At 37.5% G+C, this 18,094-nt stretch overlaps 1 protein-coding gene across 9 annotated transcripts in view; it reads right to left on the bottom strand.

The window, feature by feature from the left end:
• CADPS (calcium dependent secretion activator) overlaps window positions 1-18,094 on the bottom strand; it is a 527,814-nt gene that overhangs the window by 394,800 nt on the left and 114,920 nt on the right. For all 9 annotated transcript variants that reach the window (XM_055134465.1, XM_055134464.1, XM_055134468.1 and 6 more), the window contains exon 2: window positions 1,569-1,682. In XM_055134465.1, coding sequence (XP_054990440.1) covers window positions 1,569-1,682 — 114 coding nt within the window. The remainder of the gene's footprint in view (window positions 1-1,568; window positions 1,683-18,094) is intronic.

Genomic DNA, 18,094 nt, shown 5'->3' on the forward strand with positions numbered 1-18,094 from the left:
AAAAGCAAAAAACAAAACAAAACAAAACAAAAAAACTCAGAGAGTCTGTTTCTCATTAAACTAGACTAAAATGAAGTAAAATGTTATTCAATGATATAGTAATTATTTACAAAACATGTCAGATAAATTTTGCCAGTAGGAAGATATGAAATGTCCACCTCATTAATGATGCAAGAAAGATTGATAATAACCACATTATGGATGAATCATTATAAAATTAAAAACACATTAGAAATTTCAATTTTACTTTTCTTGATCAATGACTCTCTGAAGTCTAGAGAGGAATATTTCCTTGTGATATATACCATCAAGATACAGTCTCTCTTTTATAGATTTTCTCCTGTAAATGATACTGTACTTTGGAACTTGGTATAACTTGCAGAAAAGAACTCACAGAACTATTTGAATAGAAATAATATGAAACTAGTAAAAGTAGAATTCTCGGGAAGTGTGACTGTCCCCTTTGAAAAAGAGGTAGGTGATGGGAAAATGCTGCTGATTCATTCATGTCTTGGCTTGTGTGTCTTAATAGCTCTGTGACGCAAATTCATGGCCTAACCATTCTGAGCCTCAATCACATCATTAATAAACTAGGATTAATATTTGGACCTGCTTCGTAAAACTGTTGCACAGATAAAATGAGAATTGCATGCAACTACCAGATGATTTCACTCACATGCAGAGTAAGAGGAAACAAAGTAAGGGATTAGAAAATCCCTTGTGGGATGGGAGATGCATGCCGAAAGTAGATAATGGACCAAACATGATGACCTCTCAGTGTCTGTGTTGCAAACTATAATGCCCAAAAGTAGAGAAAGAGTATGGGGAATATTGTCTGCCTTAGAGGCAGGGGGAGGTTGGGAAAGCGGAAGTATACCCAGGATATTGGTGGTGGGGAATGTGCTCTGGTGGAGGGATGGGTGTTTGAACAGTGTGAGATTGTAACCCAACATGAAAGTTTGTAACTATCTCATGATGATTCAATAAAATTTTAAAAATTAAAAAAAAAAAGAAAATCCCTTGTGGAATCAAACTTAAGATGTGACCAATAGAACCGTGACCTGAGAATGGGAGCTGGAGGGCTGGGGAAGGGATTTGGGGATAATGGTGGAGGGATCCTTACATTATAGTGGTATAATGACATAGTTGCACTTTAAGTATGAAACAGTATGTAGACTACATTACACTAACTTGTGAGTTGGCACATGGGCTGGAAAGACAGTACTGGAGGAAGACATCTGTCTTGCAACCAGCTGACCTCAGGCAATCCCTGGCACCACAAAGGGTGCTCCAAGCACCACAGGTGTGTTCCCTGAGCACAGATCCAAGAGTGACCCCTGAGTACTGCCATGATGCCCAAAAAATTTCCCCCAAGGCCCAAACCAGCTGGTTAATAGAGGCTTCTATTTAACATTTCCCCCAAAACTAAATGGACCTATTTACTTAAAACTGTACCAGGTCACTAACCCCTTTGGCTCAAGAGAGATGGTAGTTCTCAATGATGGACAGTTGAGAAGTGCAGGGGTCAGGCTGGATAAATGTGGACGTGTAGGCTTGGGGAGTCTTACCTCATAGTAGCTCTGTACTGCATTCATGAAGGCTTCATCAGCCACGATCTGGGTTTCTCCATTGAGGAACGCTTGAAACCGGTCCTTGACAGTCTGAAGCTGCTGTTTACTGATCTGTAGGAAACAGACAAAGATGACTATGAGGGCTTGTTCTAGCCAGGGACCATGGTTATTTTACATAAAAAATGCTAGGCCCTTTAGTTTGTCAGAATTGGCTCGTATAGGCATGTAAGGGCTGACAGTTAAATTTGTAAGAATTTTATGAGTCATTAAACACAGCACTACTATAAATAATGTAAATTACCGTCAAATAAATTATATTAAAACAAATACAACACATATCGAAAGCCATAGTTTCCTGATTATCTGATTTTACTGTTATCTGTACTTCTGAGGTTACTTATTATCTATTTTTATGGTAGAAGTGACACATAATGAGGTGCTATCATACATTTCTCTTCCCAACTCTACATCCAATGACATTTTACTGGCAACTAAAAGTCCAGTAGTTTCTAACCCCATGAAAACTGACAAATGCTATAAATCAGGGTGTAGTTGCTGTTGCTGTTCGATGGTTGCTTAACACATCATTATATAGACCTCTCAGGTGATCAGAAATACTTTGCTTTATGAAAGAAATAGTAATCAAAGTAGTACGGTACTGTCATATAAAAGCAAATATGTAGACCAATGAAACAGAACTGTAACCATGTGTATAAACAAATAAACATACATTACACGGTCAATTAATATTTGACATGGGAGCCTAGAATCCTCTTTGCTTGCAAGTTTATTGCAACATTATTTACAATAGCCAAGAAGCAGAAACAAACCAACTTTCCATTGATAATGTGAATATATATATCCATATATATGTGCACTGGGATATTATTCAACCATAAACAAGAAGGAAACCCTGCCTTTTAAAAACTGATATGGAAACTGATAATTTAATGTTATGTGAGGGATATCAAAAAAGAGAAATACAAATACTGCATGTTATTTCTTACATGTGAAATCTTAGAAATATATTTCCATGATTTCCATCATGGAAATTTCCAGTGTCTTAGGGGTGGAAAAAAATGGGGAGATGTGACTGCTATATAAAATTCTGGCTATAAGAAGAGTCAGATCTGGGGACACAATAGACAGCATGTTTCTAATGTGCATGATACTGTACTTTACTTCAGAATTGTTCTTTTTTTAAAGTAGATCTTAAATGTGCTGACAAAAAAACATTTTGTGATTGTGTAAGGAATTTTAGATGCTAATTAACCTGACTTATGATTCTGACTTTGAGATATGCATGAGAATCTAATCGTGCTTTGTATGCCTTAAATATACGTGTTATAACTCAGCTATCAGACTGGAACGGTAGCACAGCGGATAAGGCGTTTGCCTTGCATGAAGCCCACCTGGGTTCAATTTCTCCTTCCCTCTCAGAGAGCGGGCAAGCTACCGAGGGTATTCCGCCTGCATGGCAGAGCCTGGCAAGCTACCCATAGCGTACTTGATCTGCCAAAAACAGTAACAAGTCTCATAATGGAGACATTACTGGTGTTACTCGATCAAATCAATGAACATGGGATGACAGTGCTATGACAGTGACAGTGCTACATAACTCAGTATCTCAATAATCTTTCAATCACTGTCATCACTGTCATCCCGTTGCTCATCGATTTGCTCAAGCGGGCACCAGTAACGTCTCCACTGTGAGAGTTGTTACTGTTATTGGCATGTTGAATACTTATCAGGTAGCTTGCAAGGCTCTGCCGTGCGGGTGGGATACTCTCGGTAGCTTGCCGGGCTCTCTGAGAGGGCGGAGGAATCGAACCCTGGTCGGCCGCGTGCAAGGAAAAACGCTCTATCCGCTGTGCTATCTCTCCAGCCCAGTATCTCAACTCAAGCTGAAAATAAAAAAAAAATAAATCTCAGCATAATAAGATGTAGAAGTTTTAAAACTTTGCTGTTATATCCATGACCATATGATAGGTCATGTTAGAAACAATGTGTACTTCCAGACTGTGGTATAATTTGGGCAGTAGCTAATATGTAGTTATCTACTTTATTAAGCCTATGCTCATTTCTACTTAGGAAAGCAACCAAAAGAGATTCTATCAAGTCTGCCTTTTCTACCCCTGCTGGCCATGTCACATACACAGTGCTTCAGTCTCAGCCTGAGAGTAGTAGCTTATTATGTCTTTTCCTTCCCCTACTCTAGGAGTTTCTGCTATTTGATTCTATAGTTTGCCATTCACTCTATTTGTTATGACTAAATATTTAAGATGACCCAGCTTGGCTACCTAATTTTGTTCCTCCAGGACTAACCTTACACCTGGCAGGTATAGTTCATAAGTGTCTGCTGAATGAATAGCCAGATGTGTAAAAAATATTTAGCTCCAGTGTCCTTTAATAAGTTCTAATTTATATAAAAGGGCAATATACATGATGGTCTTTTGATCATCACTTATATAAAGCTGCAGTTCATAACTGATAATGGAGCAATGGGTCTGAAATCTGGTGGAAAGAGTAAAATCTCTCTAGGCCTAGTTCTAAGACCATTGTGTTACTTGGAAATGCCACATGCAGTCTCTGAATTGGCCATAGCTAAACACCTTTCTGGACAAGAACTGAATTTAGATGAATAAATGTTATCTCTTCTGTTTTTTTTTCACTTAGAAAATGGTGCTAATTTTTATTCCTCGCTATTTTGTCATATGCATAGATGTTCAATGACTTTTTTATTAGATTTAAAAAATTATAAGTTTCTTTTTAAAATTTAAAATGTTTTTATCATTAGGCAATAGATGTCTTGCTCCTGGAACATGGAGCTTAAAACTAAAAGCTGCCTTGAGTTCTGACTCAAGTAAGAAAGAAAACAGAATGGACATAAATTAGAGCAGGGGAAAATGTGGGAAATTGTGAAGTTGGGAACAGTAATTTTGAAGTTGGGTTTTTATTGAATTCATATTTGTTACATACTAAAGCTTCATGGTTCACTGCCAGTCACATGTACGGTTTTAAATTTTCTAGGATTCACACTGGAGACATTATAAACAGCTGAAATTAATTTTAATATATGTACTAACCTAATATTCCTAATATATTATTTTAAGATGTAATTATATACACTTGGATGAGATCTATTGCATTTTTAATACTAATCTGTGAAATATTTTAGATTTTGTACTTAGAGTACATCTCAATCTGAAATGACTACATTGTAAAGAATCAATAGCCAATGTGGCTAATTGTACCCCCTTGGACAAAAGTGAAGAATGTGCTCACTTCTTAGTCACTCAAGCTTTCTTATCCTTCCAGGAATATTGGTACCAGTGGAGTTGTACAAAAAATTACAGTTATTTCATAAGTACTTGAAACCATTTAAACTGAAATACTAGGTGGCAGTTTATTTACTCATAAAAATGACACCCTAACATGAATTTCTTTTAAGCAGGCCAGCTTCAAATGGCCTAACTCACAAATCTCTGCAATAAATTTCATCTGAGGCGTCTCACACAATTTTTTTGCTCAGAAATACTTCCAAGACCAAATCAATAGCAACTCTGCTATTTTGAAAGGTTGGATGGGGTGGGGTAATGAGGCAGGAGAGGGAGGAAGGATGATTAAACGGTCCTCTTGCTTTTGCTTTAAATGTTTACATAATTAAACTAAAATTAGGTACAGACTATCTGAATAATGAAGACTGATTGCTCACCCAGGCCAAATCCATTATCACTTTAACCTTTTGCTAAGTAACCATCAAGCTTATTTATTTACAGAGCACCTACCACCTGCCTGGTTCTCATCTCAGGCCCTAAGGGGCCCAGTGATGGACAGAACACATCTAAGATATCATCTTACCAGCTAGGGTGCTTAGGAATCAAAGAAATAAGGGGTTGCCCTTAGGGATCTTGTGGTCTACTAGAAGAAAGAGCACATAAAAACACAAAGGTCTGCTTAAAATTTTAGAGGCCAGAGACTGCAGAATATAAAATTCTCAAAAAGTCTTCAATTTAATCCAAATTCAGAGAGCAGATATCAGGAAGCCGCACAAATACCCTCACTTCCCTGGATATATTCTCAGTAGCTAAGTCAGGTTCATGCATCTGATGGGGACAGCTGTGAGCGTATCTCTTGAGTCAGTATCCATTACTAAGGGCCCGTCGAAATTTACTTAGCTACTTTGGGGTGGTCTTCCCTCATTACCTTATATAGGGAAGTGGCTCTAAGTAAAACTATCACAGAGCCTACACATTTCCTTCGTAGTTATTACCATAGCATTTATCTTTTAAACATAAATTTATATGACTTTTGACATGCATGTAGAAAAATATACATCATGCACATAGAGCATGAGAAATTTTTACAGATAAACATTCCCATAGATCCATTATTTTATAATGTTACAGAGCTTCATATGTGTATCCAAAAATCACTTTCCTTTTCCAAAGATGACCACTAACCTGACTTACTATTGTTCGTTTTACCTGTTTTTGAATGTGATGTCTTTCAATTCATGAGGTTTAAGATTCTGTCATCTGGTGGGAAGAAGTAATAATTTTTGGTTCTCATTAGTGAGAAATATTTAATTATATTTTTCTATGATTAATCCATTCTCCCACTGATGGATTTTCTATTTTTATTTTTAAATTTGTGCTTTTCATTATTACTCATAAGGACGTGTTTTACAGGTACTAAAACCAAATCTAATTGATACTATGCTTCTGGCACCTGTCACGTAACAGTTCTAACAAATATTGGTTGAATGAATATATATCGATTATTTAATGTCTATGAGGCACACTGCTAGACTCTGGAGATAAATCATGACCAAGGTATAGTATTAGCTCACTATTTTCTTGAGGGTGATCAGAAGTCATTCATTCATCTGATTTCTTAGCATCCCCTTATCCTGTCTGAATGAATAAAGACATCACTTAGTATCCCATATAAATAGCTGATGTAAAAAACAGCCTGTGGGACAAAGCTTATCTCTGGGTAAAAGTTAACTGACCTAGATAGACTTGAACCCTGAAGGTGACCTAGCATGAACACACTGAGATAATTGGCCCAGAGTAGCTGACAGCACAATTCTACATAGACAAATGGGCTTCTAAGAGCTGCTTACAAACAGAATCATCCTAAAATAGAAGACCATCTAAAAGCATTTGATATGTATAGAAACCACTTGTGCATCAGATCAGAATTCAGAGTTGAAGTAATGTGTTCCAAGAGCAGAAAACCTGATAAAAAGAGAGGTGATTATTTCAGAATAAAGTGCTGCAGCAGCATTTGCTAGAACTATTCAAGCATTCTTGGTTCAATTCACCTCATTAAGCTAAGCCTGAAAATTCCCACTGCATTCCTGGCACTTTGTAATTTACTGCAGCAGTCTGGATAGTGATGAAATAAGATCTGAAATAAAGAAAAAATGCACATGTTCTAAGTGCTGGTCCCAGGAGAGGTGATGTTTAAGTCTGAGCAAGTTCAGGTCAAATCTTGGTTTTAACACACATCTTTGTGTAAGTAGTTAGCCTTAATTTTCTCTGCTGTTAAACAGCTCATAGGCAGCTCTACCTTAAAGAATCTTGGTGAGTGCAAGATGAAGCAGTATATGTCAGGTATATAGCAGGGCATGTGGTATAGCAGAAGGACACAATAAACACAATAAGGAATATTAGTATTATAACTTCTGCTTTTCTTTTAAAATTCATCATTTCCCCATTTTTTATTTATTAAATTTTATTTTTATTTATTTCTTTTTTATTGAATAATCATGAGCTATAGTTACAAAACTTTCATATTTGAGTTTCAGTCAAATTACGATCAAGCACCCATCCTTCCGCCAGTGTACATTTTCCAGTATCCCTCCACCCCCTCCCCATCCCACTCCTCCCCCTGCCTCTATTGCAGACAATTGCCCTCTCATTATCTGTAATCTGTACTGCAAACCATAATACCCATAAGTAGAGAGAGGGTAAGAGGGCAATTCCCACAGTTTCTTTCTCCTTCTTTAGGCTTCTGGAGTTTATGTGAATGTAGTACTCTTGGACTAGAGGGATAGCACAGTGGGTAGGGCATTTGCCTTGCATGAAGCTGACCCGGGTTCCATTCCTCCATCCCTCTTGGAGAGCCCGGCTGAATGGCAGAGCCTGGCAAGCTACCCGTGGTGTATTCGATATGCTAAAAAACAGCAACAAGTCTCACAATGGAGACGTTACTGGTGCCTGCTCGAGCAAATCCATGAACAACCGGACTACAGTGCTACAGTGTAGTACTCTCACTTCCTTAGCCTGCCCAGTCTTCTTTTTCCTTCCCCTTGCAGCCATAGTTGGGCATGTAACAAAGACAGCAGGCTGTGGATGGTCTTTGGTATGAGCTTTTCAAATCCTCATACAAAGAAATCTTCTGGCAGTATGACCTTTTCCTTCCCTGCTGAACGAATAGATTCTCTAAAGCTGTGGTATCTACTGTGTGAACAAGAAGTCCAAGAGAATCACAGAGATGTCTGCCCTTAGAGTTCTGAAGAGCTAAGCAAATGTTCTCAAACACCCATCTATGACCTTCTCATTATGTGAGGTATAAACAGTCACTGTTTGTTTAAGTCATTTTTTCTCTTATGTGCAGCCAAATATCTTCCTAATGAGTATACGTGACTTTTTCTAATATGCTTCCTCTCAAAGCAGCAACTGCTTTATAAAATAGAGAGGAAGGAAAATTTACCCAAAAATGTCTCTAAATTTATAGTGTTTTAAGCATAGGCACTAGGTAGTAGAAAATGATTTTTTAATTGTACAAAGATGTTCTAATTATACACACAATGAACTGTCTTTCTATTTATAAAGTTGGCACTGTAAATTGCAACCTAATATGTTTTGTATCTGCTTTTTATTAAAAAATCATTTTATTAAAAAATCATTATTTGAAAGCTTTAAAAATATATTACATAAAACTGACAAAAATGTCAAATCAAATAGTCACTTAAAAGTCATAAGCCAAGAGATCAAAAGGGAAAAAAAAAGTCACTAATGGCTCATGAAAAACTGGACAGCCACAGATATAAGATATAAGATATAAGATATGAGAATAAAATTAGGTAACTACCTCACACCATGCATAAAAGTTATCTCAGAGAAATGCAGGTATTACCAATTTAATTTTCTTTCCCAATAATAATCAAGCATGGCTCCCTTATTCAAATAAATGATTATCTTTTACTAATCAGATTAAAATATTTTCTGCCATAAAGGATAATCTCATTTCTAAGAAATCGAGAAATTATATAATTATTTACATATCTACACAACATTCTTCTCATCTTCATATATATATTGAAATATATGTCTTAAGTAAGTTTTGATTAGAAAATTACATATTTAAAATGTTTACTTTACTGAGAATGAAGAGATATGAGGTCATGTGGCCACAGTAGCAGCCGCGAGGTTCTAGATTTCTGTATTTTAGTATTTTAGTGACTGAGTCCAGAGGGCTTTCTGCCAGAGGTTGCATCATTGCTAGCTCGTACCTCTCTGCTACTTTATATTCCACTTAAAATCTTTCTGTGTCTGTCTCTTTCTTACTGAATCATTTCACTCAACATGATACTTTCCATGTTGATCCCTTATATGCAAATTTCATGACTTCATGCTTTCTAACAGCTTCATAATATTCCATTGTGTAGATGTACCAAAGATTTTTAGCCAGTCATCTGTTCTTGGGCATTCGGTTTTTTTCCAGATTCTGGCTATTGTAAACTGTGCTGCGATGAACATACAGGTGCAGATGTCATTTTGACTATACTTTTTTACTTCTCTGGGGTATATTCCCAGGAGTGGTATTGCTGGGTCAAATGGGAGCTCAATTTCTAATTTTTTGAGAAGCGACCATATTGTTTTCCAAAAGGGCTGAACCAGTCGGCATTCCCACCAGCAGTGTAGGAGGGTTCCTTTCTCCCCACATCCACGCCAACAGCGGTTGTTTTTGTTCTTTTGGATGTGAGCCAGTCTCTGTGGTGTGAGGTGGTATCTCATAGTTGTTTTGATCTGCATCTCCCTGATGATTAGTGATGAAGAGCATTTTTTCATGTGCCTTTTAGCCATTCGTATTTCTATCTCTTTTTTCTCAGCAATGGAAAACAAATTATCAAATGCTTCCTTTCCAGCAGGTCCAACTCTGGGGGCGGGGGGGGTGACTCCAAACAATAATAGTGAGCTTTTTTGTTTGTATGTAATCAATGTAAAGAGAAAGTAAAGTGAAATTTATCAGGTACACAGGCGGGGTGGGGGCTGGGGGGCGAGGGGCCGGGGTGGGGGGAGGTTTACCGTTGTTCTTGGTGGTGGAATATATGCACTGGTGAAGGGATGGGTGTTCGAGCATTATGTAACTGAGACTTAAGCCTGAAAGCTTTGTAACTTTCCACATGGTGATTCAATAAAAAAAAGGAAGAAAAAAATTTAAAAAAATGTTTACTTTATTATGAAAAACAGGATTAAATAAATCTGAAATGGGAACTAATAAATCTGAAGTACTTAATGTCGGAGAAGTTATGACAGAGACCACAAGTAGAGCTCAAGTTCCCAAAGACAACCACTAAAACAATACCATCATGAGTATATCCTTTCCATAGGACAGCCATACTGTATAATTTACACATGGCCTTGAGTATATTTCAAATAATTCCATTATTTTGTATTCTAAGTAGTAAAACTTGTGAAATCACAGGTTTGAGGATCTAGTTATAGTTAATCATACCGTTACTATCACTTTGCATACATCTACTACATTTTAAGAAGCAATTCTTTAGGGCTAGAGAGATAGTAAAGGCAGCAAGTGTATAGCCTAAAACAAAAATGAAACCAACTCTGACTTTTTTGGGGAAGGGGCCACTCCTGTCAGTATTCAGGGCTTGCTTCTGGCTGTGCACTCAGGAATCACTATTTGCAGGGTTTAGAAGTCCATACATGATACTGAGGGTTGAACCCTGGTGGGCCATGTGCATTTTTAAACCACTAAGTATCATGTAGTTTAAACTAACCCACTATCTATGTTATTCCTCAAGACATATTTGTCTTGAAAGGAACAAAAGGGAAGTGACCTTGGACATTAGACAGAATATAACTATTGATGAAGGTGTAAACAAAGTAAATAATGTCAATTTTAATAGGAAAATCACCTGGACACACCCCATGGGAATGTGGCTCACTCTCTGAGAACCACTAATCTGGTGAATCAATAAACAAATAAACATGACCAGCTATAGATTCGGCAAGATGCTTAGCTAGAAGAGTAGCAGAGTATAATTCTGGGGAGGGGGGCAGAGAAAAGACTACAATGCTGAATCTTGAGCATCAAAGTGAAGCATTGCAATGTAATACAAGATAAGATGGAAAGCTACTGAAGTGTTTTATGCAGGGGAGTGACATGATTTGAGATCATGCGGAAATAGAGAACAAAGAATATAATCATAGGATCAGGAGAATGTTTTCTGCAAACTGTGTCATCTAAGAAGAAAAATATCTTGAATAACACATAGACTCTCAGCTGGAAAAGATAGGAGAGGAGGGAGGGAGGGAGAGTGGAAGAAGGAATGAAAGGGCATGCTAGGAAGGTGATACAAAAGGAATGGAGATGAGAAAATGTGGGGACTACTTGGGGAAGACAATAAAAACTTCTTTTTGTCAATTTATGATTTATACCTTACTGACTCAACCCTAAAAGTTATTAGAGATAGTGCTTGGTATGAGCATATACAACAAGACAGTACAAAACTAAAGTCAAAAGACCCTATTGCAAACAGAGAAGCAGATCCATTTGACTGCAGGCCATTTTTAAAAGAGGCACAAAAATGTATGAGATCACTGAACTGTGTGTTAAGTCTCATGATGTTTAATCATGAAGTTATAGGTAGCAATTTTCTCCAGAGAAAAAGTTGAAAAAATATGAATTCTATTTATGTGTAGGTTCTAGAAAATTCTCTAATGTAATAACACATTCTGTAACTATACCCTTCACTAAAGTTGATTATCTGATAGACACTTGTTAGTGAAGAACAGTGAAAGAAGGTACAATTGATTGGATGTCCCTCTTTAGACCTGAGGTATTGATAGGGATGTGAAAATTTTATCTGGTTTTGATAATACCTGTTTATGATCCTGCACAGCAGAGCAAAGAGGTAAGAAAAGTTGAATGTGACCTGAAACTGGGAAATAATAAAACACAGGTGCAGTCCTAATGCTCTCTATGGATATTAGTTAATAACAGGATGCCCAGACTGGTTCACCATTCACTGTATCACTGTATCACTGGAATCCTGCTGTTCATTGATTTGCTCAAGCGGGTACCAGTAACGTCTCCATTCGTCTTAGTCCTGAGATTTTAGCAGCATCTCATTACTCCTTTACTTGTCCTTCCCAACAGTGCTGCATTGGAGGCTCTTTCAGGGTCAGGGGAAAGATATCCATCATGTTACTGTTTTTGGGATATAGAATACACCACAGGGAGCTTGCCAGGTTCTGCTGTGAGGGCAGAATGCTCTTGGTAGCTTGTTGGACTCTCCAAGAGGGAGAACTAGACAATAAGAGGTCTAGCTTATAGGAGCTTTGTGTTAGAGTTTCTAGATCTTGGCCGTTGATGGAATTACATGGTAAACGAGGGGGCGGGGGGGCAGTTTGTGGGTGTGACTGCCTGCCTAGTTACTGGAAAAAAGGGGGATCCAGGTGGAGGAGGCTCAGTCCCAATCTGAGCAGGCTTGGAGATCTCAGCCCAAGGGTGTGGGTTGAGTTTCCCTCCCCGCCCAGGGCAGAGCCCTGGCAGCCTAAAGACCTCTGGAACCCAGCCACAGCCATGCTCAAGGCCCCTCTCCACACGTTCCTATGGGCCTCATGCATGAAGGAACTGGCAGAGGAACCCAGGTGTGCAGGACCCGGGGCTGAGATCTCCAAGCCTACTCGGTTCACCCTTAAGAACAAATATGTCACATTTATGCAAGATGACAATAATAGAGGAGTCTGTGTTGAAAGCAGGATCTAGAGGAATTCTGTATTTTCCACTTAATTTTTCTGTAAAGACATCTTTAAAATTAAAAATTACATTAGAAACATATACAGAGAAACTGATTTTCCACACAGCATCCCAATACTGCAACAACCAAGATATAAAATAAAGACAATAGAAGGAGAATAGAAAACCCTGTCACTTGAGCTGGTTCTGAAATTTAGAAGCAGGAAAAGGTGGAAAAAAAACATGAGTATCTGATTCCCATCATCTAATGCCTGTGGCAATATGGATGGGCTAGAATTACCGAGGTTTCAGAGATCTCTATGCATCCACAGATAAATTCTAATTTACAAAAATGATATTTACAGACCAGGGAGATGATTCAGAGGGATGAGAGTGGCTTTGCATGCAGGAACACTAGGTTCAATCCCATATAGTCCCCAAGAAGACCCAGAAGTAGCCTCTGAGCACTGCTGGGTATGGTCCCCCAAAACAAAAAGCTATTCGTTATGGGTTCAACTCTAATTCCAAAGACTTTGTGTCAGTGATGTCTTAAAAACATCAGTGGTTTAATCAATCTTGCTCCATCTCACTGACAAATAATGGGAGTTTTTTTTGGCAGCTGACAGAGCAACTCCCGTTAAGCTAATGATGAAACTTGTCAATGGACATGCAATGTTTATTTTTCATGCGTTAGCAAGCAGATTATAGATTTTTTGACATTTTTTAAGTAAACTCCATTTCCCCTTTAAAATATCTCTTTGCAATAAGAAACAATAAGCTTTTATTCTGTAAACAATATTTCCCAATGGTTGTGGATGACTAATAATAAAATTTTATTTTCATTAAGTCCTCACAGTACTATAGATAGATTGTGGTGTTTTTTTTTTGTGTGTGTGTGGTTATTGTTGTTTTATTTGTTTGTTTGTCATTAATGCCATTTAAAGGCCTTTTCTTCTGTGAGCGTTCTTCGCTTTCTGAAAATTGGCTAATCCTCACTTGACTGTTAAAGTGTGGTTTGGAGCTGGAGTGATAGCACAGAGGGTAGAGCGCTTGCCTTGCACGTAGCCAACCCGGGTTCGATTTCCAGCATCCCATATGGTCCCCCAAGCACCACCAAAAGTAATTCCTGAGTGCAGAGCCAGGAGTAACCCCTGTGCATCGCCAGGTGTGACCCAAAAAGCAAAAAAAAAAAAAGTGTGGCTTACTGTTGTCCCTCTGAGAGTCCCCCAAAGCCCAGATCCTGAGCTCTCTCTTTGCCTGAAATCCATCATTTCCTGCTTCTGTATATTTATAATAATATTCATGTAAAGTATAAAGTCTTTTGTCAATCCTTTCTTTTTAAACTGTCCTAAACAGAATAACTTAGCAGACAGTAATTCCAATAAATCAGGGGGTCATCATCTGTAGCAGAATTATCCGCAATGCTTGTAGAAAATGTCACTGCTTGTAGCCTTTCCACCCACCCACCCACTCACTCAGAATGTCTGTGGTGGAGACACAAGTTTGTTCAAGTTTAGAGCATTTCTAGTATACAAAGCTCAGCATTATTGAAAACAATTTTTTTTGTGAAATAAATTTAACAATGGTGTATATTTATGAAGGATTGAAGTTATCTCCTTATTCTTTCTAGCATGGATGAACATTCTACAAGTGCATATGAAATAGGAACTAGAGTTTTCTACTCAGCTCTAAAGACTAGGGACAGGTAGCAAATACCAGGACTGTGGTGTTTTAGTGCATTCTGAGGACAGAATCTTGATTATTTCAAGCAATGAAAAAAGAGATGAGACATTTTGTGAAGAAAGGCAGAAAAGACAGAGAGGAACCTCTAGCTAAACCCTTAACACCTTCCCAGGGGAGAGCGAGGGAGGGGGTGAATAACTACAAAATCTCACTTTTAGGACACAAGAATACTAGAAAACCACGGGGGGAAACACATTAAATCCCACCTAACTCAATGAGCAAAAACAATACAACCAAAGGCATAAAAATACCAGTAAATTCTCAATATCATTTTTCTCTTTTTGGATCACATCCAGTGATGCTCAGAGATTATTCCTGGCTCTGCACTCAGGAATTTCACATGGCAGTGTTCTAGGGACCATATAGGATGCTGGCAATCAGACCCAGGTCGACTGTATGCAAGGCAAAAAAAACCTACCCTCTGTATTATTGTTCCAGCCTCAAAAGAGTCTTTAATGATACTATGATGAGGATATTTAATGACTTTGAAGAAACATTAGCACAGGTAATCAGCAAAGAACAAGAAAGTATGAGTGTCAGTGTGAATAAAACTACTAAAGTCAGAAATGACAGAAATGAAGAAGATGGTAGGTTATACAAAAATATCAATAGAAGCTCTGAACAGAAGAATAACAGAAGCTGAGCAAAAGATTGAGGAGCTTCAAGATGAGAAGAAGGCAACCATTATGAAACAGTAGAAAGAGGGAAATAGTCTGAAAAGAAATAAACAGCATATTAGAGATCTATAGGATGAGTTCAAGAGGAACAGTTTAAGAATCACTGGAGATCCCTGAATAAAAGAAATGAAAATGTGACGAAACAATAAAGAAAGCATTAATACAAACTTCCCAGAGTTGTGGATTATAGGCACCTAGATTCAAGAGGCCCAAAAGGTCTCAGTGGAAATAGACCCAATTAGAAAAAGTGCAAGACACATTATATTCAAAATGAAAAAAATCTAAGTTAGAGACAAAATATTGAAAGCAGCAAGATCAAAAAAGGAACTTACAAAGGAAAGCTCATAAAATAGACAGTAGATCTATCAACTGTGCCTCTACAAGCCAGGAGAATGTGGAAAGATATAGTACAAAATCTATGAACTAAATACCTACGTCACCAAGTATACTCTAACCAGCTACGTTATCATTCAGATTTGAAGAAACTATACAGGTCATCACAAATAGGCAACACCTCAGGGAATTTATAGCCTTGAAATCAGTTTTGCCAGAAGTGTTAAAGAGCTAAAGTTAAAAGAGTTAAAGGACAGGAAAAACTTCCTATCATGTGGTATTGAATATGGCACTCACTAATGTTGTATATGGTTAACCTCTACTAGATTAAGAAAGGTTAAAAACATAGCAGTTAACCATTACAAATTGACTTTTATTGATTTATTTTCTAATAATTCTATTTGTATTCCTTTAAGTTTTGGGGACAAAGTAATAGGAAATAAATTTGTTATATGCCTTTCAGGGTGAAAAAAAAAGGGGAAGCCTCACTTATGACAGGAAATATATGATGATTACTACCACAAGGTTCAAGTACAAAATAAAATCTAATGTACCATGTTTTAGATGCTAGACTTGAAAGCTTAGTTATATAAGTGAGAATAGGCAATATGCTATATTGTATTAAATAATTTTAACTTCCTTATTTGTAAAGGTTAAAATCATACAGCAATAATCATTGCAAATTGACTTTTTAAAATTTATCTTCTGATAATTCCATCTGCCATTTACTTAAGTTTTGTTGGGACAAACAATATAAAATAGATTTGTTATATGCCTGCCAAGGGGGCAGGCTGGGGAATGGCAGTGACACTGAGGGCACTAGTGGTGGGATTGGTGTTACAACATTGTATGCCTGAAACAATTCTATTATGAACAGCTTTGTAAATCATGGTGTCTTAATTAAAAAACATAAGTAAGTAAATAAAAATGGATCAGATGGCCCTTTAAAGCAGTATACCTGCTCATATAGAGTATTTGATCACTTAAGAAGAGATTCATTCCTGAAGAAAGAGTTACAGTATGTGAGCTTTAATTCACCTCTCAAAATTCACCCCAGTTTTAAGCTAAACTCAAATAAAATGACACTTCCTCTAGAAAGCAACCTTTAAACATTCAGATAAGGCTAAACACCCCCATGACCCCTTAAACTTGCAATTGATAATACTTATAGGTTAAATGTGTATCTTTTCTTTAATATAGGCCCAAGGGTATTGAGTTTCTTCTATTCACTATTTAATTTCCTATTAGGTGCCTAATACACAGGAGTCACTTATCCAAAATTTACTAAATAGATTTGAAGCATCATGTAGTAAAACACATTATTTTATTTTTCAAATGCACTAGATGGGAAATAAAGATGACCTAATACTCTTCCCTATTCAGAAACTGTGGAGATATATGACTTTGGATATCTTACCTTCCTTCTCTGAGCTTGCTAGTCCTTAAGATGGTGATACTGACATTTATATCCTATACAGTTAAAATTTCAGAGAACCTAGAAAGTAGCTTAATAGGCTAGAAAATGTGCATTGTATTCAGGAGCCCAAATTCAATGTTTGGCATCGGCTAGACCTCTGAGCACTGCCAGGGGAAACCCAAGCCAGGAGTAGCCCCAAGCACTGAAGTGTGGCCTCCCACCAAAAGACAAGCAAAAAAATTAAGTCAAATAATTTGTCAAGAAAAATTATCTGACACTGGAAATAGGCTAAGGGATGACTGTGTTATCTTTTTGTCCTATAGAGCATTGTCAGACAAGGCTATCCAGAGGTGACCTCATTCTCAGAAAGTACGTTTGCTTGATTTCCTTGTTATAGAAACAATCAATAGATGATGAGGACCCAACCTAGGGATTAACTTGCAGAAGACCGACAAATTGCAAATGATTTTCATGGTAGGAAAAGATAAGCCCAAAAGTTAAAGCTTTATTGACCTGTGGGACACTGACCAATTCTAAATATGATTTAACAAAACAGATGTTAGCATTCCTTTGTGAGGAGACTAAAATTCTCTCATTTTTTAATGCTCTTCAAGCCAGATTTTTCATATGCTGATAGTTTGAGTAAGGATTTTTATAAACCTTTGACAAATGCTTATTGTATATTCAAATGTAGGTCGTGGTTTTCTTGCTTAAAAAACAAATTAGATAATATGTAAATAGATATTCTATATGCCTGTCTGTCTCTCTCTTACACACACACACACACACACGCACACACACACACACATATCCTTTAGCAATGTGCAGAAATATAAAGAAAGAGATATACTTTCCTAGGACAGGATTTGACTTTTAGAGTATCGTGTGTCAGTCTCTGATATAAACCAGTATTTCATAACTTTTTCCTGGCTATGGCCGCTTTATTCTGATTTCCGTCCTGTACCTGCCCCGATCTATTATTTGGCTTCCAAGCTCCATACTTTGGTGCCTTGAAATATCTTGGAGCCCATGCGACCCACCATGGCTCCTGCTTGGAAACACTAATCTTGGCTGTTATCTTTGGAACAGCATCACTTTTCACCGCTTCCAGAAATGTCTGTGACCTCTGAGAGTCGACTACCTCGAACAAAAAGGACCTCGCTGGCTAGCCTGAGGGACCTGGGAAAGCAGTGATTCGTGTGTGCTTCTGGTTTGTGCCCCAGTATAAGGTCAACTCCATAGTGTCAAGCAATCCAAGTTTTTCCAATATTAAGAAACTTTTCCCCCACTCTAAAATCAAGTTTTAAAAGTTTATTTTTTAAAAACTCTTTTTTAAATCATCTTTTCTGCTCCCT

This window comes from Sorex araneus, chromosome 4 (assembly GCF_027595985.1).
Source record: "Sorex araneus isolate mSorAra2 chromosome 4, mSorAra2.pri, whole genome shotgun sequence".
In the NCBI taxonomy this organism is placed as follows: Eukaryota; Metazoa; Chordata; class Mammalia; order Eulipotyphla; family Soricidae; genus Sorex; species Sorex araneus.